This window comes from Dama dama, chromosome 7 (genome assembly GCF_033118175.1).
Source record: "Dama dama isolate Ldn47 chromosome 7, ASM3311817v1, whole genome shotgun sequence".
Classification (NCBI taxonomy): Eukaryota; Metazoa; Chordata; class Mammalia; order Artiodactyla; family Cervidae; genus Dama; species Dama dama.
Window position 1 is genome coordinate 5570623 of NC_083687.1, and position 21878 is coordinate 5592500.

General features: G+C 41.8%; 1 protein-coding gene and 1 pseudogene across 2 annotated transcripts in view; both read right to left on the reverse strand.

Annotated features, from left to right (window-relative positions):
* Positions 1–21878, reverse strand: part of PRIM2 (DNA primase subunit 2) — a 301960-nt gene that overhangs the window by 102487 nt on the left and 177595 nt on the right. For both annotated transcript variants that reach the window (XM_061146329.1, XM_061146328.1), the window contains exon 8: positions 14934–15001. In XM_061146329.1, coding sequence (XP_061002312.1) covers positions 14934–15001 — 68 coding nt within the window. The remainder of the gene's footprint in view (positions 1–14933; positions 15002–21878) is intronic.
* On the reverse strand, positions 3487–4884 carry LOC133059337 (small ribosomal subunit protein eS7-like; annotated as a pseudogene).

Below are 21878 nucleotides of genomic sequence, written 5' to 3' on the forward strand. Positions count from 1 at the left end.
AACAACTCACATTAGCTCATGAGACAGGACCTTTAGTTTTTACTTGGAAGTGCAGAGCGAACTGTGAGATGAGACACCCAATAGGCCCAGGACAAGGGAGGCACCATCTGCCACCCTCAGAGCCTGTGGCAGCTTCATGTCACACAGCTTTCAAATAATGCAGTTGCTACACTAATGAGTGAAACCATGTGCAATGAACTGTCAAAATATTGTCTCAGTTTCATGACTTTAAAAACTTCATCAATTTTATGAACAAACATTTCTTAATCACTGTACTGGGATAATAGAGAAATACTAACATAAACGTTTTACTACTTTTTTACTGTAATTTTTAAAAGTAAAAACAATTTCCAATTGGTTTGATACACACACACAAACCCACCAAAAAACACTGTTTTCAGCCCATTTTAAATAATCACAGCTTTAAGAATCACTCGCTGTCACTGATATAAAAAGGGGGATTTAGTCAGCATAGAAGCTTTCTTGCTTCTAACCTTCCATAAAAGAATAAATTGAGACATAACACAAATGTCACTTTTTCAATACAGTGGACCAAAAAAATATTTCAATGGGTCACAAAATTCAAATTATTTCACTAATCATTATCCTGCCAAATATAAAGTGGAATTTATGACTAATCAGAGAATCTTAAAAAGTCAAATTTTGATTTAATTCTCAGTTTAGCCACTAATTTGGTACAAGTAAAAAAAGAAAAAGGATAAGTCAAACTATGCATTAATTGTGTGTATTAGTCGTTCAAGTTGTGTTGGACTCTTTGCAACCCCATGAACCTCTGCTCCTCTGTCCATGGAATTCTCCAGGCAAGAATACTGGTGTGGGTTGTCACACCCTCCCCCAGGGAATCTTCCCAACCCAGGGATCAAACCTGGGTCTCCTGCATTGCAGGCAGATTCTTTACCGTCTGAGCCACCAAGTTGTTCATCCATCAATGTTGAGAGAAGCTTATTTCCATCCTGTATGCTAATTTATCTTCTATTTGCTAGAGTATCAGGCGAAAGGCACTAGAGGTAAAATGGTATCGTTTTTCTCAAGTTACCAAAAAGTCAGAGAATAAAGATGTGGGTCCACAAGTACTGAGTGTTAGCCAAAATGTAACAGTAACACTGCACTGTACAAACACCACAAACACTTGCACTCACCAAACTAGAGAAACGCACAAAACCCAGAACGAACCTTATTTTTTTAATGGCCATTAGACTGTCAGACTCTCTATAACAGACTTTTTCTCTATCACAGTAGTTGTCCTTTTCTAATTACCCTTTTTTAAAAATAAACTTTCAAGAGTCCCTGCACAGTTCCTCAGTCCTTCATCAAGCACTTTTTTGACCAAGAAGAGTCACAAAGTCGTGATGGGTCCAGAGGATGCAAACAGTGCAACATGATGAGGTGCTGAGAACCCCGATGAGGCTGCAGAGAACAGGCCCTTCTCAAGGCAGGGGCAGGACACATCACGTGCAGCCCCAAAACAGCGCCACAGAGGGGTGCTCAGGGACAGCGTCCAGAATCCTGAGAGTCCGGAGAACGCCCTTGAGACAACTGACCACAGCGTCCAGGCTGGTCAGACACCTGCCACGCCAGCTCAAGGCCAGAGAAGAAGGTGACCTGGGTGGGCCTGGACAGCAGAGGGGAAGAGCAGGAGACCACAGTCAGGGAGTAACAGAAAAGTCACGGGCCTGGTTCTTTCAGTGTTTTTACCATTTGTAGTTGAACAATTTTATTTGCATTAAAAATACTCTTAAATTTTGACCTAGTTCAGAAAAAGTATGTAATGTGAGTGTATTAGCATTGCTGGACCGTTTAAAAGTAAGCACATGATAAAGAGGTGACATTTAGGAATAAGAAAAAAGTCTGTTTTCTCAGCAAGTAGCAGATGGACAAGCAGAAAGAGATCAATGAAACCAAGGAAATTTCACAGTTTACAGATGAAGAGGTAGGGTTAGGAGGCAAAAAAGACAAGCAAAGGCAAGAGGGAAAATAAGAGCTGAAACCGAGCGGGCGGGCCGTGAAACAGGTCTCTGAGCAAAAACCATCAAGATAAAAGGCAAATCCTATCTCCTTTTGCAATATCTAAGTGCTAAATCATGACTTCAATGAGGTCTTGTCAAGTTTAAAACTTTTAAAACCCTAAACTTATGCATAATAATACTTCCTAAGAAAACTAAACTTTGCAATTGTGTGTAACAAATCCTTAGCTTACACAGAAGAAATTCCATGTTTGTCCTTGGTTATTTTTTCTTTTTTGTTTTGAGGTGGTGGTCCTAAGTTATCCATCTACGATGAGAACTAATTGTACGCAAAATATACAAAAGCATCTTCCTACGTGTTCAACAGGCCTACATGCAACTTAATTAAAACTCAGTCACATCTGAGAAACTTTTCCCTCCCACATTATCTGCTCATTAAACAGTAAGAGGTAAGCAGAGTTAGGTTTCCAATAGAGTTAAAAATCACAATAAACAGAAAGCTAAGAACAGTTTCAACAAATTAAAGCTGAAAGGAGAAGAGACTTTCAAATATCCATAACACATATTTACGTAACCATATTTGACATGATACCATTTTCAGTCCCATTAAATCAAGGGAGGAGGGGGGCTGAGGATCACAAGACAGGAAGGCACAGTTGGTCACAGCCACAGGGAACCAATGCTCCAAACACCACCACACAAACACTGAATTTACACAATAAAAATGCAGGGGCTATACAAAGAGTTGTGAAATATACACAACTGCACACATCTGCTTGTGAAAGGCAGACCCATGCCTGGTCTTTGTAGAAACAACAGAAACTTTAAGCCCTGTTCAACAAACCACTAAGGACAATAACAAGCACTTTAGGTCTCAATAGGGAGCCAGGTTTGAGTGCTGAAAATAAGAGCCGGAAACAAACGGAAAAAATTATACTTAAGTGGGTTGTGGGTCTCACGATAAAGGAAAACCCCTCTCCTGCTGTGGCGCTGATCTCAGCAGAGACGGCCATCACACCTCTGCTCAGTGGTCTCTGGGAGTCCCCCGCCCCCAAGCCCCCAGACACAGGGGCCCCAGGCTAGCAACACAGGTGATCCCTCTCTAATCACTTCCCTTGCTCGGCCCTGTGAAGAAACTTGAAGGAGGGAGCAGAAGTAGTGGAATAGCTGCAACAGCCTAAGAATCAGCCGCAACTCTTCCGCACTTTCATAATTTTCCCAAGTCCAATCTGCCCAGGCAATCAGGGAGCACAGCAGAGTAAGGGAGAGCCAAGCAGCGTGGTGAGGAGCTCAGGAGTCAGACCCACGAGTCCTGGCTGTTACACTCACTGCCTGCTGACTCTGCTTCCAACTTCCTTACAGGGAAACAGGGATCATAACAGGGGTCACGAAAAGTACCCCCTCCATGGGCTATAGTGAGGATCAAAGGAGATGTGTTTGCTGCATGATTTTTTACTCAAGTTGTGTTTTTTAATTGTGAATAACATTTAGCCATATTTGTTTACAACTGAAGTTCTGGCAATTCAAAATTTATATCCTTGCCCATGAGCTTCTTATAGACACCAGAAAACACTAAACCCTGGGTTCCACACTGTTCTGCTGTGCTTTACTAGCTGCCTGCCATCCGTCTTCGTGCAGATTTTCTTGCCCATAGTCTCACCTGGAAAAACCAAGTCCTCCAGGATGGTGTCATGCACAGCTACCAGTGTGCAGCCCCTGGGAAGTTTTTCTCATTTTTCATACAGCTTTTTCGAGTTTGCTTAGGCAGAATTCTTGTCTGAGCCATAAAGACAACATGCTTCCCACTGAACTTCTTCTCCAGCTCATATACCAGCAAGACCTGGATTTTCTGGAGAGATTTCAGTTGAGGAATGGGAACAAAGATTATGATAGCTTTCTGACCACCACCTTCAATTTCCTTGGCGGCCATGATGTTCAGCTTCTGCAGCTGGGCCCTGAGCTCCAAGTTCATCGCCAGCTCCAGGAGGGCCTAGGAGATGCCCAACTCAAACTCAGGGGGCTTCTCACCACTGGGCTCCACAATCCTGCTGGACCTGGACACGGCCTGGGCCCTGCCGGTGCGGCCAACACCTCAGTCAGACTGTAACCTTCATCACCACCCAGGCCTCTTATAGCACTCAGATGCTTCGGCTGCGGCTCGTCTCTACAGTCAACACTGACCAGTGTCTTCCCTTGACTGTCAGGAATAAGGCAAACTTCCTTCCTATCTTCTTTATACTATCACATATAATATTTAATCTTGAAGTAGACTTCAGATGTCTTTGAATCACCTGATGATTTGGAAGGTTATACCTATATCTACATTCTTAGGAAGTTTTCACTGTGCCAAACTCCAACTGCAAACACTGCAGGTTTCAACGGAACCCAGCTGTGCCAAACTGCATGTCCAACATGGTAGCCACCAGCCAACTGTAGCAACTCGGTACTTGAAATGCAGCTTAGTCAGAATTAAGACATTCTATGAGTGTAAAGTCTGCACTGGATTTCCAAGACTTACTATGAAAAAATAATGTAAAACATTTCACTAATAAATTTTCATACTGATAACATGCTGAAGTGAGTTAAATAAGATATTACTAAAATCAATGAGACTGAAGTAATTTAAAATTACACATGTGGCCCGTATCTGTGGCGCTCATTGCTTCTCCTGACAGCATGGTCACAGAGGACAGACAGTGACCCGAGGCTGCCAAGGTCCTCCCGTGAGGACTAGGTCCACCTGGAGAGACGCCAGCTGACCTGTCCTGACTCCTGTCTGCCCAGTTAGGTCAGACTCTGCGGGTCATATTCGGAATACAAGCTGCAACTCCAGCTGACTGTTAACATACCTGTTTTCACAGCACTGTGCTTGAGAATCAAGGTTCCAAACTTGAGCCATAGTTCGCCATTTCTACATTAGGGAAGCATCATGAATTCTGATTAGCTTGGAGGCAACCTGAATCTTTGGCAGTTGAGGGAACACATTTCTATCTGGAAGTCTTTGGGCTTCATGGTCCACCTCAACACTGCTTAGTCCTGCCCCAGGCCACAGGTGCAAGGCCTTGTACCAAGGTCCACAGAAGCAGAGCCCAGAACCAAGGTCACTCTGAAGCTAACTTGGCCTCTTTGTTACCATTGCCAAAAGCCCCTGATCACCACTAACAAGTTTTTTGACTCTAAATTAGGCAAAGATGCCCACTCCAGTAAATACCCTATAGCAATCACCCAACCAATCACCTATTGCCAACAATTCCAGCAGGAACTTTCTTTTTCTTGCGGCTATAAAAATTGGCTACTAACTCACAAAAACTGTCGACTCTCCCTGGCCTGTCAGGAGTTGTGAGCTAGAAGTGCCCACTTTATCTCTGCTCTTTGTTCTTAATAAACTCACTCTTTTCTGCAGTTTTCTGTGTCTGGAAATTCTTTTCCAACCCACACTCAGACTGCCTCAACAGACACTTAATCACAACTCTCCATTCTCCTCTCATCTGTAAGAAGCTATGCTGGGATAGGTATGAGTCCCAGTGACCACAGGACCGGGGCCCAGGCTGGACAGAACCCACCTCCCGACCTCAGAAAGTATCTCCATGCCGTCCCTCCTCACCGACAGACAAACTCTGAGGTTCATAAAACAGTAATACATAAAACACATTTCCTTTCTGTGTCAACTATTTACCAGTAGTCTTGAAAGAGGTTAACACTGTTTACTCCTTTCTATCTGGCAGCTATAGGTTATCATAATTTAAAAACTGATACCAAATAAAAAAACAGTGAAGAAAGCAGCACAAGTAATCAAAACTGACCTCTGCATCAAGGAAACATATTTCTGTTTAAATTAAAAAGTAAGCTGATATATCTTTCAAAATGAACTGTAATTTCCTATATCATTCTATAAAAGTATACCAAGTTCCAAGACAACCTTTTCACAGAAACTCAGGTGTAATCATAGCACAAATGGGAAAAACAATTTTGAAAAGAGCAAACAAAAGGTTTTGTATTATCACCCATATATCCACTTTTGCAATCACAATTCTATCTACTTTGGACATTAAAAAAAAAATACTCTGCCTAAGCTAGGCTACTCAGACATTCAGAAAGCACAGTCCTGTCAGGCTGGATGTCAGGAGTGTGCAGGAAATCAGGGAACCACAGTTACAATGCATCATTTCCTGCTGTGAGGGAATCACAGAAAAATTCACTCAACAGCTGTCACCACTGAAACTGAATGAGTTTCTTTCTACAGCTAAATCCCTTTAAAATGGTATCCAACTTATGTCAGCCCACGTGATTTTGCCTGCAGTTACTCCAATGAGAATAAAATCAATAAAATTCTATTATAAATTGAATGTAAATTATTTTTCCATAAGCACGAAGTTTACTCCATTTTGCATTAAAAAAAAATTCTCTCCAAAGAACTACCGGCAGACAATATGAAGGATAATGATGTATATTTCCTTACAACTAAGAGACAAGAGGCACACAAACTCAATAAAAACCCAGGCTGACAGGGGTTTCCACATCAGGTAAGGACTACAAACAGCACAATCTCTACTCTTCCTTGTTTCAGGCTGGCCTCATCTTTTCCCATGTGGCCCATATTTTCCTGTGTATTCCAATTTCTAAGCTGCAACAGTCCAATGAGCACAAGAGCACTGAGATGCATTTCATTTTTCTATCAAAAATATCTGTACCTCACAATTGTCAAAAGTCATGGTACTGCACCCTTAAAATAAGTGCCTTTCATTGTATATAAATTATACTTCAATAAAATTGATTTAAAACAAAATATATACATATATCCCTATAAGATAGTAGCTCTACAACACTACATAGGTGTTTTCACCACATACACTTAAAGTGAGTGAAGTGAAGTCGCTCAGTTGTGTCCAACTCTTTGCGACCCCGTGCACTGGAGCCCACCAGGCTCCTCCATCCATGGGATTCTCCAGGCAAGAATACTGGAGTGGGTTGCTATTTCCTTCCCCAGGGGATCTTCCCGACCCACATTGCAGGCAGACGCTTTAACCTCTGAGCCACCAGGGAAGCCCCCCTTTATAAACACTTACGCCACACCCAAAAGATCTCTAGTTTCATGGTTACATTTTTTCATATTCCTTTACATTCTCGGCATATTCTGCAAGTAGAATGACTCCTTAAGTAGAGGCTGTTTTGACTGGACTTTGACCCAGGATGGTCAAATGATTACAATAAAGAAAAAGTTGCCTGAGAGACTGGTTATGAAAAGCTGAGGATGGTTGGGTGTGAAATAAAGCTCTAACATCCAGTGGAACTAAGACACTGAACTGACGGTCATCGTCTCATTCCCCCACAACTCACAGAGGGCGGAACACTTCTGAGATGGGCTGTCACAGGCTGAGGCACGCTACAATGCCCAACCACAGCTATCCCCTAATAACAGAAAACCAGGAACACGAGATTGGGGTTTGGTGGGGTTTTGGAGGAAGAGGAGATGAAGAGGACAGCTAATGAGGATGATTATGACAAGTCACGTCCAGAGATCCCGTCACACGCTTCCTGCACACGCCTTTGCTCTTGCACAACCATTACCAATGGCTCATCACGTTAAGGCTTTCATTTCACAGATCAAAACAACAAGGTTCATAACAGGTTTGGTTTTATTCTGTTTTTAAATACAGTCTTCAACAATTGTATATGTCACTGGAGGAAAAACATGGGGGTCTTTCTAAAATCACGCAGACAAAAAGAAAGGACTCTCCCCAGTTAGCTACTGACTCTGAGAAAGAGTCCCAAGTGCCAAAACAAAAGGTAAAACCAGCACTGAATTTCTACAAAGTATAAAGAGTGTTTCTTTACTGTTTCCAAGAGCTTCCTTGAAACTGACAAAATTCACCAATGTTTTGTCTAAACTACCATCTCATTCAATCTCAACATTTAGTAGCTTAAAAAACCTAAGTGAGAGGTAAATTTTAAAACCTAAAACGGTCTTCTCCCAGCACTGGCTCATCCAGGAGTCTCCCTGAAGTGCAGCCGTGTTGCCGTAACAGGGAGAAAGGAAAACAGGAGGACAGACAGACGCCTTGCTCTCATGGAGCATACATCACAGACAAACACAAAAATCAAATGAACACATAAAAATGACCATTTCAGCCAGCGACACTGCTGCGAGGCAAACAGAGCCGAGAGCATGACAGAGGCCCAGGAATGCGGGCTGGCGACCAGGAGGGGCCCCCGTGAGGCTGGGGACATGGCACGCCCTATGACCCAGGTCCCTGGGGGCCTCCTGTGGACGGCGTGTCTGCTGCCCACCGAGGACCACAGCAGCTCAATTACAAACGGGCTTCTTATTCCCTTTGTACTATCTTTTTAGAGCTACTTTCTACACAGTAGCTACAAACAGCTGAGAGGGCACCGTTCACTTTTGGTGAGTCTGGGCTGTCTGGCTTACCTCAGTCCAATCTATCAAATTTAGTTTTGTTTTTACTGTGAATTGTGTCCGGTTGCCAGAACACAAACATGTAGACTTGCAAATTTCCACAGGTCACATGTGCCACCAGGCAGCTCACAGACCCAGGAAGGACCCCAGCTCACCCGCTGTGCAGCCTGAACACCCCTGACCGCGCTCCTCCCACAGCGCCAGCACGGAGGGCGGCTCCGGGCGATGGGCCCACCTACCCCGGGGGCGGGGCGGCCGCGGCCGAGCCCCAGGACCGTGGGCATGACCATCGCAGACTGAGAAATCCAAATCCATTCATCTAAACACCGTTAGTATACTCTTTAAAATACATGATTATCTAAACACATTTCAAGTATGACAGAGAAATGTGTTGTCCAATCCAATAAGCATCAGTTAGACCGACTACTTAAATTTAAATGAATTAAAATAGAAACACAGGAGCTATACTTCAAGTACGCAACAGCCTAAGCAGCTGCTGGCTACTGGGTTGAATGGCGCAGGTACAGAACACGTCCATCATCACAGAAAGTTCTACTGCAAAGCTCTTTAGCTGCTAATATATCACAGTAACTACCACGCTTTCTCAGGCGTTTAAGGAAAACCGTTTTCCATAATATCGTCACCATTTTGTACTCTGTTAGGGCTTTATGCCTAACACAGTGTAAAATAATTTTCTTTGTTACTCAACTACAGGACAATCAATATTTTAAAGAAACTCAATGAGTAAAGAATGGGGAATTTAATAACTACAGGCAATGAAACTACTTGAAAAACATAAATAATCATAAACTGCTTTCTAGGAAGAATGACAGCATCCACAAGGCATAAATGCCTAAGAAACCCTGGACTCAGGGGATGAACGGACACGTGACCCTCGGGCTGGGAACAAGCTGCGTGGACACAGCGCCGTGGGGGCCGTGAGCCCAGGGTCAGGTCCGCTCCTACGCTAACAGTCACCATAACTTACTGTGATCACTTTAGTCAAGATTCTCTTTTCTGACCAACAATCAGCTGTTTAAGTTCAAAAGTGAATACGTATCCTTAGAACCTAACATCATATCTGGCACCAAGTAGTCCTCGTAATGTGTGTTAAATCAACGATAAACAAAACTAACTCTTCAGATGCTAAAAGATTTGTGACCCTGCATCTACACTCCCAAGTCAGCGCCAAAACATACAATCTCATTACAAAGTCTACTATTTACAAAGGTATCTTTTGGCCTTGGCTGGATGGCCAGTTGAACAAGCAAGGAAAGATTTTCCTATCTTCTTTCTATATCACTGAAAAGAAAATCAGTACTTTATATTCTTACAAAAATCAATGTTAACTGTTTTTTCAACTTTCCAACATGTTAAGCTAACAAAGTGACCTAACTATAAAACCCAGGGTAATTCAGTATTGTACATAAATGAAGTGGTTTACTTGTAAAACTGATGAAAGGGAATGATATTAAAAGCTGTCTTCAATCCAAGAGAAAACCCTCACTGTAATAGGCAGATCAATGGCTTCCAAAGATGTTCACCCATGAACACGCTAGGTTATGTAGCAAAAAGGCCACTGAAGATGTAATTAAGATGAAGGACCTTGAGGTGGGGTGATTCTCCTGGGTATCCATGTGGGCAATCCAACCACATGAGCCTGTAAAGCAGAAAGCTTTCTCAGGGAGGAGGCAGATATGCAGCCAAATAAGTCACCCTTGCAAACGAGGAGGACTGGTACACAGCTGCTGGCTGAGGGAAGGGGCCACATGGAGGACCACAGAGCGGCCACGGGGGCGAGGGCGGCAGAGGCAGGAACGCGGCCCTTGCGGCAGCCTGCAAGGGAGAGGGGACCTCAGGCCCACCTCCTCGAGGAACTAAACCCGGCCAACAACGCAGATAAGCATAGCACCAAATTCTGCCCCAGAGCCTCCAACAGGAGCCACAGCCCTGCTGACATCTGGAATTTAGCCTGGGGAGGCCCAAGTCACATTTCTGACCTGTATGAAAAAACTAAGTGCTATTTTGATCCATTCAATTTCTGATAATTTGTTAGGGCTACAATAAAATTTCCTAATCCAGACGCACTGTAAGTTTTAAAATTCATTATTCTGAATTCTGTCTTCATCAAGTGACTGACTCCCTTGTTAGAAGTGTGGCCACTCTCTCGCCTCTCCTGCCCAAGGAAGGAGACACGGTCTGCCGGCCCAGGTCCCGCTCCCCGCCCTGCCCGCTGCCGGGCAACACCTCCCCCTCATGGTCAGCGCAGCACCCCTTCTCCACCAGGGCCGCGCCTGGTCACACACGCTGCTCAGAGTCTGCAGTTTTTCTTCACAGGTTTAGTCAACAAAAAAGCCTAAATATCCAGTAAAATGGGAATGGTGACGTAAAGATAGATACATATATCCTCAACTAAATATTACAAATCACTTAAAATTAGAGCCATGAAAAGTAATCTTCTCCTTTATCACATAGGTATGATATATTAAGTGAAAAAGAATGTTTTTAAAGTTTAACCATTTAAATTTTTATTACATAAAAATATGCACAGAGATCACAACAATTACAACAAAAACCTAGCAGCAGTTATATTAGGGAGGCAGAATTTGTTTCTATTTTTCCAAATTCTATTGGGTTGGCCAAAAATTTCCTTCAGTTTTTTTAAGTAAAAATAAAACACATTTTTTCATTTTCACCAAGAACTTGATTGAAAAACACATTCACCATTTTGTTCTACTACCTTCTGCCACAGGCACTTACACATTACATTCATAAACCTCTTGAATGAAATTAAACACACTTCAGTTCAGTTCAGTCGCTCAGTCATGTCTGACTCTTTGCGACCCCATGAACCGCACACTTAAATGAAATCAAAATGTAAATTTCTTGAGAACATAAATTGTCTTAATTTTTTATTCCAAGCACAATATAGGCACTCAGTTCCTGATGGATGCCACTAATGAAGAGCTTGCATTTCCATAAGAGATTGAAGCAAAATGCTTTCCTGTGGTTAATTTAACTTTTAACTATAGAAGTAAGTTCAACTAAGAAAATCTAGGCACAGTGCCTCTACATTCTCAGAATTATGTATATTGTCAAGCAATATCCTAAAATACTAGGTTGGCAAAATGTTAGAATAACTCTCTTTCAACGTCTAAACCCTGTAAAATGACTTGAGAATTTCCCTATAGCTACTTTCATTTTTACAGGTATTGGTGTCATCCACCATATTAGTTTTATTGACAAATTTAATTAAAATGCTACTCATCATTCCTCTTTGATCATTAAAGGCACTAAACAAAATTAGACCTAATAATGATTTCAATTTCAACCTCCTAATGTTCTTCCCCTCTAGGTTATATTTAAACTATACAGTTCATACAAATGAATGATGATTATTTTTTCTAACAAGATTATCATTATGATCTTTCAAACTAAACAGTACTCTTTCGTATTTTGATCTAAGCAAAAAGAAGGTAAGAGGAAAACATTATATTTAAACAGCCAAAAGAGACAATTCAGTATGCTTGAAAGACTTTCACAAGGTTATTTTGTATAATAGAAAGTGTCAAACTATGCACATCAGCTACTGCCCTACATACAGATGACTCTGACATGGTAATGAAACAAGAAACCATTTGATTTAAAAATAATAAAAACAGCAACATCGGTTGGTGCATATCACATGTAGCATCCAGCCCTGGTTGCCTAGCAACCAGCCAAGAGTGAATTCCACAGAGAATGAAAGCCCTAAATGAATGTACAGTTTGTGCATGTTTCAAGGACTCAAAGTGTCAGTAGTTAATCTAAATTCTTGTTGACAATGACCACACTGGAGTAGAGGGAGAAGAATCCATCATTATTGCACAGGACTGAGCACTGACTAGAAGTAAGATCCAACCCTTTAGGTCTGTGTCTTCTGAACTAGTGGTTTCACAGGAGAAAGAACTGTAATAATATGATTTATAAATTATATAAGTCATAAAAACTTCATGCAGGAAAAAAGCAACAAAATAGGACTTGCTTGGTGGCGCAGTGGGTAAGAATCCACCTACCAATGCAGGGGACACGGGTTCATTCACTGGTCCGGGAACATCCTACATGTCCCCGCAGCACAACTACTGAGCCCGCACTCGAGAGCCTGAGAGCTGCAACTTCTGAAGCCCACGCACCCCAGAGCCTGTGCACGGCAACAGGAGAAGCCACGGCCATGAGAAGCCCTCACACCTCAACAAGGAGCAGGCCCTACTCACCTCAACTAAGACAAAGCCCACACAAAGCAACAAAGAACTAGCGCAGTTATAAATAAATGAAAAAATTATTTTTAAAAATATCACTGGTATAATATATATTCATTCATTCAACAAAACACATAAGGAAGACCTATTATGAAAGGCACTTTGCAGCTCTCATACTTTACTGGAGAAATCAGGTGAAGCAGCAAGCGATGACGACAGCCCAAGTGCTGTGACACAGGAGCCACTGGTTATTACAGGAACGCACATAAAACCAAGAATGGTCGCTGGGCAGGGGCAGGGTGAGAACCAGGTGGTCTGGGAGAGCTCATCAGAGGAGGCAAACGAAGACAAGTGGTCTTTAGTCGGGTCACAGAAGTAGAGGAAGGGGGAGAGCAGTCCCTGCGGGGGGCAAGCACAGGCCTGGCACTGGGAGGGGCCCCGCTGGCAGAAGTCAGCGCGTGGGCCCTGAGACAAAGTCCAGAGTCAGGCCGGCTCCTTCCAGAAGGACCTCGGAGGCCAGGCTGAGGTGTTCTCAGGTCATCCCATGGGAAACTGGGGAGACAGAATCCCTGCAGCGATGATGTGAAATGCTATAAAGAGGGCAAAGCCAGTACCAGAGGGAGACACTGGGGTTGGGCTGGGGGTGGGAAGAGGACACCTCAGGCCACAGAGCTCTCAGGAAGCTTAACAAGTGTGCAGTCTTCAGGCTGCTCCCAGGCCCTCAAGAAATGTTAGCCTGGACCCCACCCTCCCCACTGCAGAGAAGGCAGGAGAGGAGGAAAAGAGGGACTGCGGAGTCAGGGGGAAGGATGAGCAACACTGAAAGATACTGGAAATAAACTCCAGGCCAATTTCTGACCAAGCAGTGGCACCCTAGGTTTCAGAAGAATAAAAAGAAACCATAAAGGAAAACACTAAAGGTGCTTAGCTACATAAAACTTGAAAATTTAGGCATGCTAGATAATGCAACATAATAAAAAAAAACATTCAGAAAAAAATGTTTGTAACAAAAACAATGAAGAGTTACTATCCTTTATATCTACAGTGTGTGCTCATTCGCTCAGTCCTGTCTGACTCTTTGTGACCCCATGTACTGTAGTCCACCAGGCTTCTCTGTTCCTGGGGATTCTCCAGGCAGGGATACTGGAGTAGGTTGCCATTTCCTCCTCCAGGGGATCCTCCCAACCCAAAGATCAAACCCATCCATCTCTCCTGTGTTTCCTGCATTGCAGAGGGATTCTTTACCCGCTGAGCCACCAGGGAAGCTGGTATTTATATCTGAAGTACATAAGATCATATAAAACCAAGAAATGCTATAAATAAATGGTCAAAGATACAGAGAATTAAAACTACCTTAAAATAAAATGGATAATTAAAATGTTTTAAAATCACCCTTAACACAGTCAATGCAAGGTACATAATACCAATAGTATCCCTATGGTAAACCTATTAAATTAGCAACTGTTCTCACTGTCTCATCTGTTCAGGGTACAGCAACATGGAGGATCTTGTACATGAGAGCATAAGTAGAATAGGTTTTTGAAAAAGAAATAAATATACTTAAATCTTTAAAATGATTCATATGCTTTGACAAATTCCACTTTTGAAAACCTATGCTAAGGGTGTGATCAAAAATACAGATGAAGGTTTACATACAGCATTTTTTGTACTAGTGGAAAGAATGAAAAGTGGTCTAAATTCTCTGCAATGAACGATAAATACACTATAGGATAACCACATAAGAAAATAAAATTAAGATTTTGGAGACATTTTAATAACAGAAAAAAATGAAAAAAATAGCTAATTATATAAAAGTACAGTGATTACATGCTTTTCTTCCTCCTTTTCTGTATTTTCTAAGTTTGCTTTTTAAATAATGAGGATAATTTTTTTTTCAATTCAGAAAACAAATAAAACTTATCTCAACTACTCCCAGTAAAATATATGCAGGTTCCACAAGTCTGCCTTAGTCTCACAGTTAAGAAATTGGCTCATTCCCTTTGAAATCTTTCTCAAGTCAGTCACCGGTACTCATTTTAACTTAATAACCAGTTATACACACTGTTATTCAATAAAAGAACTTTCTATAGTGCCCTGAGGTCAAGAGTAACAAGCCCATGGCACTAAGAACCTAAATCACAGAATTAAAGGGGGAAAGAAAGAAAGAAAGAAAAGGAAAACAGAAAACCTCTGTGGAGATTCTAGCCCCGAAAGGCGCTTCACCCACGGTGGCGCTTCACCCACGGTGCTGGGGCTGCACTTACAAGCACAACAGGGTGGCCTTGGTGTTGTTACCTGAGGTGGTTGAGCAGAGGCTGGAGTCTCTCGTCGGACTGCACAGCAGGCAAGGACCTGGCTGTTAACTGAAAGCAGAGAAGTGGGTAAATAACCACACCAAAGGCCTCAGACTGAACTTATCTGAATAATAAATGCAAAATGGGGACGAGAGAATGCAAGAGTAGGGTGTTCCTAAAATTTAAGGACACTGTTCTAATTTTTAAATCAAAGAATTCTAAAGAAAGCTGATCCATCCTTTCACTAAAGCTAACCATGTGACCAGAGTTCTACAGAGTCAATCTTACATATGTGCCTGAGTCTGGAAGTAAACAAAAAGGGGGCAAAACAGAGAGTAAGAGGGGAGTGTCCACCTGAGTTCATGAAAAAGCCTCTGGTCACAAAAATATTATCTTTCAAAATAAAAATGGGAAAACTTCTAAATTGGTTTCTAAATTGCTATAAGCAACCAATCACATAGCACTAAATCCTAGGATGACAAAGAAATCAGGGAGAGAGACTTTCATTTATCGCTCAGTCACTGTGAAACTGGTTACATGCAAAAGTATATGCACACACATACATACATACACACACACACACACACACACACACACATTCATTCCTTCATTTTGACAACCATGTTACTGTAAGAAACCAAGAATATCTCATAAACATACTAAGGCAATTCACACATCTCACACTCTAGCAAAGTAATGCTCAAAATTCTCCAAGCCAGGCTTCAACAACATATGAACCATGATGTTCAAGCTGGATTTTAAAAAAGCAGAGGAACCAGAGATCAAACTGCCAACATCCGCTGGATCATCAAAAAAGAAAGAGAAATCCAGAAAAACATCTATATCTGCTTTATAGACTATGTCAAAGTCTTTGACTGTGTGGATCACAGCAAACTGTGGGAAATACTTCAAGAGATGGGAATACCAGACCACCTGACCTGCCTCTTGAGAAATCCGTATGCAGGTCAGGAAGCAACAGTTAGAACTGGACATGGGACAACAGACTGGTTCCAAATTGGGAAAGGAGTACGTCAAGTCTATATATTGTCACCCTGCTTATTTAACTTATATGCAGAGTACATCATGAGAAATGCTGGGCTGGATGAAGCGCAAGCCGGAATCAAGATTGCCGGGAGAAATATCAATAACCTCAGATATGCAGATGACACCACCCTTATGGCAGAAAGTGAAGAAGAACTAAAGAGTTTCTTGATGAAAGTGAAAGAGGAGAGTGAAAACGCTGGCTTAAAACTCAACATTCAGAAAAAGATCATGGCATCCAGTCCCATCACTTCATGGCAAATAGATGAGGAAATAATGGAAACAGTGACAAACTTTATTTTGGGGGGCTCCAAAATCACTGTAGATGGTGACTGCAGCCATGAAATTAAAAGACGCTTGCTCCCTGGAAGAATAGTTATGACCAACCTAGACAGCTTATTAAAAAGAAAAGACATTACTTTGCCAACAAATGTTCATCTAGTCCAAATATGGTTTTTCCAGTAGTCATGTATGGATGTGAGACTTGGACAATAAAGAAAGCTGAGTGCCGAAGAATTGATGCTTTTGAACTATAGTGTTGGAGAACACTCTTGAGAGTCCCTTGGACTGCAAGGAGATCCAACCAGTCCATCCTACAGGAGATCAGTCCTGGGTGTTCATTGGAAGGACTGATGTGAAGCTGAAACTCCAATACTTTGGCCACCTGATGTGAAGAACTGACTCTGTTAAAGACCCTCATGCTGGGAAAGATAGAAGGCAGGAGAAGAAGGGGATGACAGAGGAGGAGATGGCTGAATGGCATCACCGATTTGATGGACATGAGTTTGATTAAACTCCAGGAGTTGGTTATGGACAGGGAGGCCTGGCGTGTTGCAGTCTATGGGGTCAAAAAGAGTCGGACACGACTGAGCGACTGAACTGAAATGATCTGAAGGCAATTCAAAGTATTCAACACTGAAATATGACCCCCAATTGATCTATAAACAAAATGTAAGAGCCAAAGCCTTATTCCTAAATATTGTGTGTCAGGTTGAACGTGTATCATGGAAATGTGAGCCTCTGACATATTTTAGTGCAATAATATTAACATTATATGTCCCTGTGCCTATATTTCTCTCTTTTTTCGAGAAAGTCCTCTTATTCTATAAGAATCTGAACTAAAGAAACTTAAAACATTCATTCAAAGTAATAAAGATACTTAAGTCACTTAAATAAAACACCAAAAGTAAAGGATTTCTTTTGGATTCAACTGTATCAAATATATAGCTCTTGTATTCTACTAATAAATCATTTGACAGTTCACTAAAGAAAACCTTCTTAAGACAAAAAAAGAAACTGAAGGATATCCTCTGGTTTTATACAGGGTATCAGTTCAGTTCAGTCGCTCAGTCGTGTCTGACTCTTTGCAAGCCCATGGACTGCAGCATGCCAGGCTTCTGTGTCCATCACCAACTCCCAGAGTTTACTCAAATTCATGTCCGTTGATTCGGTGATGCCATCCAACCATCTCATCCTCTGTCCTCCCCTTCTCCTCCCACCTTCAATCTTTCCCAGCATTAGGGTCTTTCCAAATGAGTCAGCTCTTTGCATCAGGTGGCCATAGTACTGGAGTTTCAGCTTCAGCATATATATAGGGTAACCTGTTTCTTTAATCATTTTGTTAATTAAAAGTAATTCATGAATTAATTTATCAAACCTAATTTTCAACACTTTATAAATAAAACTATTGCTTTAAAAACATCTAATAAATACTATATTGTGAAAAAATGTTGACCAAAATGCAAAATGAAGTCATTTTTTATATATTGTATCTAATAATGAAAAAATCCTAATTTTGTGAGTCAAAACATATGAACAGTTAATAAAGTGGGACAGTCTGCTGCAATTTCAGTGCAACCAAAGACTCTCAGTATCCCCAAGAAATGTTAAGTGTACTAGTTCAGGACAATAAAATTTTATTAAGGTTTTATAAACAAAACACTTTACTACATCCTTTATCTGCTAATGTCAAATCTCTTTACAAAATGTCATTTTCATTGTTCAAGAGGTTTCATGGTTCATAACTAAAGCTATGCTCTAAAATGGTTAAAATAATTTATTTAGATATTTCAAAATCAATTTTCTGAAAACAGATGAAGCAGACAGTCTAGGCTTTTTCAGTTGCTCCTGTCAATCCATGTAGCATGATTCCTAATCAAGCCATGTTTCCTAAATGAAAGCTAGCAGACAGAAACACCAGCAAAATATTTATAATTATCTCTTCAATTCCTGTAGGAAATATTTCTAAATCAGACTCCCATCTCCACCTGAGCCTCAGTTTCCTTTGTCCTGGACTATGGAGACAGCATCTCCACTCACCATGTTTCTGCCTCAATTCTTTCCTTCTACACCAAGGCTAGAATGAAATTTTCAAAATGAAAGTTACCCACTCCCTGAGTTAAAATCACTTAAAATTCCCTCAGGCTAACATCATCACACCTACTCTCTCATCAGATAGCTTCCTAGAAACCTGCGCTTGTGCTGAACTGCCAAGACAAAGCAGAAGACTGCTCAGCGTCTCCAGCAGACACGCAGGCAGAGCTGGGCCCCAGCTCGAGTTTCCGAAACGCAGCCTCAACGATCTGGTCCTCTGCCCACCTCTTCCCAACCCCTAAAAGCTATCTCCAAGTTTGAATCACTTACAACAGTAATTCCTAAAACAAGGATCAATGTTCTGGGTAAAATCATCTCAAGGAAGATTTTTGAGTTTTCCAAAGGTTCTGCTTTCAACTTGTAAAACAATTAGCATTTTCAAAAAGAGCACACATCTCAGATATCAGGGTTTTGTCAATGAAACTGAAACCCCAGTGAACGGGAATAATGTCAGAGGTGAGAATAAAATTCCTGCCTTCAAGAATAAACCTAGTCTTGTTTTCAAAATGATAAAATCAGCTATCAAGAATTATTCATTTATTTTAGTATTAAAAATACATCTTACAAGATTGGTTCAAGCAGCATAGAAGGACGTGAGCTCATCTTTTCCTGCAAGAACACGAAAATCTCAACTAGCTGTTCAACAACCATCAACAGGAGGACACTGGAACCCACCGAAAAAAAGATACACCACTTCCAAGGACAAAGGAGAAGCCACAACAAGACAGTAGGAGGGGTGCAATCACAATAAAATCAAATCTCATACCTGCCAGGTGGGCAACCCACTAACTGGAGATCTATAATACCAAAGACACTCTTGCATTGCTGTGAAGGCTTTAGGCCCCAATGCGATTTGATTACAGGACTTCCACAGGACTGGGGGAAACAGAGATTGCACTGTAGGAGGGCACAAAGGACCTAGGGGAAAGGAGCAGTGACTCTACAGGAGACTGAGCCAGACCTTCCTGTCAGTGTCTGAGGGTTTCCTGCGGAGGATGGGTCATCAGTGGCCTGTCACAGGGATGGGGCACCAGCAGCAGCAGTCCTGGGACCATACATTGGGCTAAGTCCTCTTGGAGGTTGCCATTAGCCCCACCACAGCGCTTCCTGGCTGGCACTGGTGGTAAAAACCCACCTGCCAATGCAGGAGAGGTAAGAGACACAGGTTCAATCCCTGGGTTGGGAAGATTCCCTGGAAGAGGACATGGCAATCCACTCCAGTATTCTTGCCTGGAGAATCACATGGACAGAGGAGCCTGACGGGCTGCAGTCCATAGAGTCACAGAGTCAGATGCGACTGAAGCAACTTAAAGTGAAAGTGAAGTCACTCAGCTGTGTCTGACTCTTTGTGACCTCACAGACTGTAGCCTACCATAGACTGTAGCTTACCACTGACTGTAGCCTACAGGCTTCTCCATCCATGGGATTTTCCAGGCAAGAGTACCAGAGTGAGTTGACATTTCCTTCTCCAAGGGATCTTCCCAACCCAGGGATCGAACCCAGGTCTCCCGCATTGCGGGCAGATGCTTTACCCTCTGAGCCACCGGGGAAGCCCCTCAACACCCACCAGGGGGCAACTTAACACCCACACAAAGCCTACAGACTCCAGGACTGAGTCACCTGAGGCCAAACAACTAACAGGGAAGGAGCACAGCCCCACCCATCAGCAGACAACTGGACTCTTTACTGAGCACGGCCCTGCCCACCAGGGCAAGTCCCAGTTCTCCCCACAGCCAGTCCTTCCTTCCCATCAGGAAGCCTGCACTAGCCTCTTACACTCATCCACCAGAGGGCAGGCAGAAGCAAGAACTATAATCCCATAGCCTCCAAAACCACAATCACAGAAAGCTAACCAAAATGAAAAGAAACTGGACTATGTCCCAGATGAAGGGACAAGATAAATTCCCAGAAAAAGAAGTAAACGAACTGGAGATAGGCAACCTTCCAGAAAAAGAATTCAGAATAATGACAGTGAAGATGATCCAGGATCTCAGAAAAAGAATGAAGGCAAGGATTGAGAAGATCCAAGAAATGTTTACCAAAGACCTAGAAAAACTAAAAAACAAACAGAAATGAACAACACACTAGAAGGAAACAATAGCAGAATAACTGAGGCAAAAGAACAGATACGTGACCTAGAAGACAGAAAGGTGGAAAAAACTGCTGCAAAATATAATACGGAAAAAAGTATGAAATAAATGAAGACAGCCTGAGAGACCTCTGGGACAACATTAAGCACACCAATATTCACATTACAGGGGTCCTAGGAGAAGAAAGAAAGAAAGGACCTGAGAAAACATTTGAAGACCATAGCTGAAAACTTCCCTAACACAGGAAAAGGAAACAGTCAAGCAAGCCCAGGAAGCACAGAGAGTTCCAGGCAGGATAAACCCAAGGAGGAACACACCAAGACACACAGTAATCAAGCTGACAAAAATATTAAAATTAAAATATTAAAAGCAATAGGGGAAAAAGACAAATAACATATAAGAGAAATCCCATAAGCTGACTTCTCAACAGAAACTCTACAAGCCCAAAAGGAATGGCACGATATATTTCACGTGATGAAAGGGGAAAACGTGTACATCTACGTGGTAGAACACTCCACCCAGCAAAACTCTCGATCAGATTTAATGGAGAAATCAAAAGTCTTACAGACAAGCAACAGTTAGGAGAATTCAGTACCACTAAACCAGTTTTACAACAAACGCTAAAGGAACTACTCTAAACAGAAAACACAAGAGAAGGAAAAGACCTACAAAAAGTAAAGCCAAAACAATTAAGAAAATGGCAATGGCATCGTGCATATCGATAATTACCTTTAAATGTAAATAGATTAAATGCACCAGCCAAAAGACATAGACTGGCTGGGTCGATACAAAAACCAGACCTATATATATGATGTCTAAAAGAGACCCACCGCAGACCTAGGGATACTTACAGACTGAAAGTATGGGGATAGGAGAACGTATTCCATGCAAACGGAATTCATGAGAAAGCTAGATTAACAATACTCATATAAGACAAAATAGACTTTAAAACAAAGACTATTAGACGAAGGACACTACATAATGATCGAGGGTTCAATCCAAGAAGAAGATAGAACAGTTATAAACATACATGTACCAACACAGGAGCACCTCAATATATATGGCAAATACTAACAAAAAGAGCACACATCTCTACATGTTAATGACATGAGGTAATAACACTATTCCAAAACTCTTTAGAGTGAAAGCCATCTGCTGACCTTTGGATGACAGAATGTAAACTTCATTTTAGGGACTGCTGTTTCCACTGTTTCTTCTGACAGTCCCCTCCAAGCCCAAGTAGCTACCACTACATCCGCTGGGCTACGAGGGGTCAGAGACTTGCAACTATGTAATCCCATTAACTGATGAAAATAAAAGAGTATCTAGGCTCATCTATGTCATATTTTAGATTCCACATATAACTATATTCTATATCCTATGATAAACCATAATGGAAAATATATTTTTTAAAAAAGCATGTATATAAGTGAATCATTTTG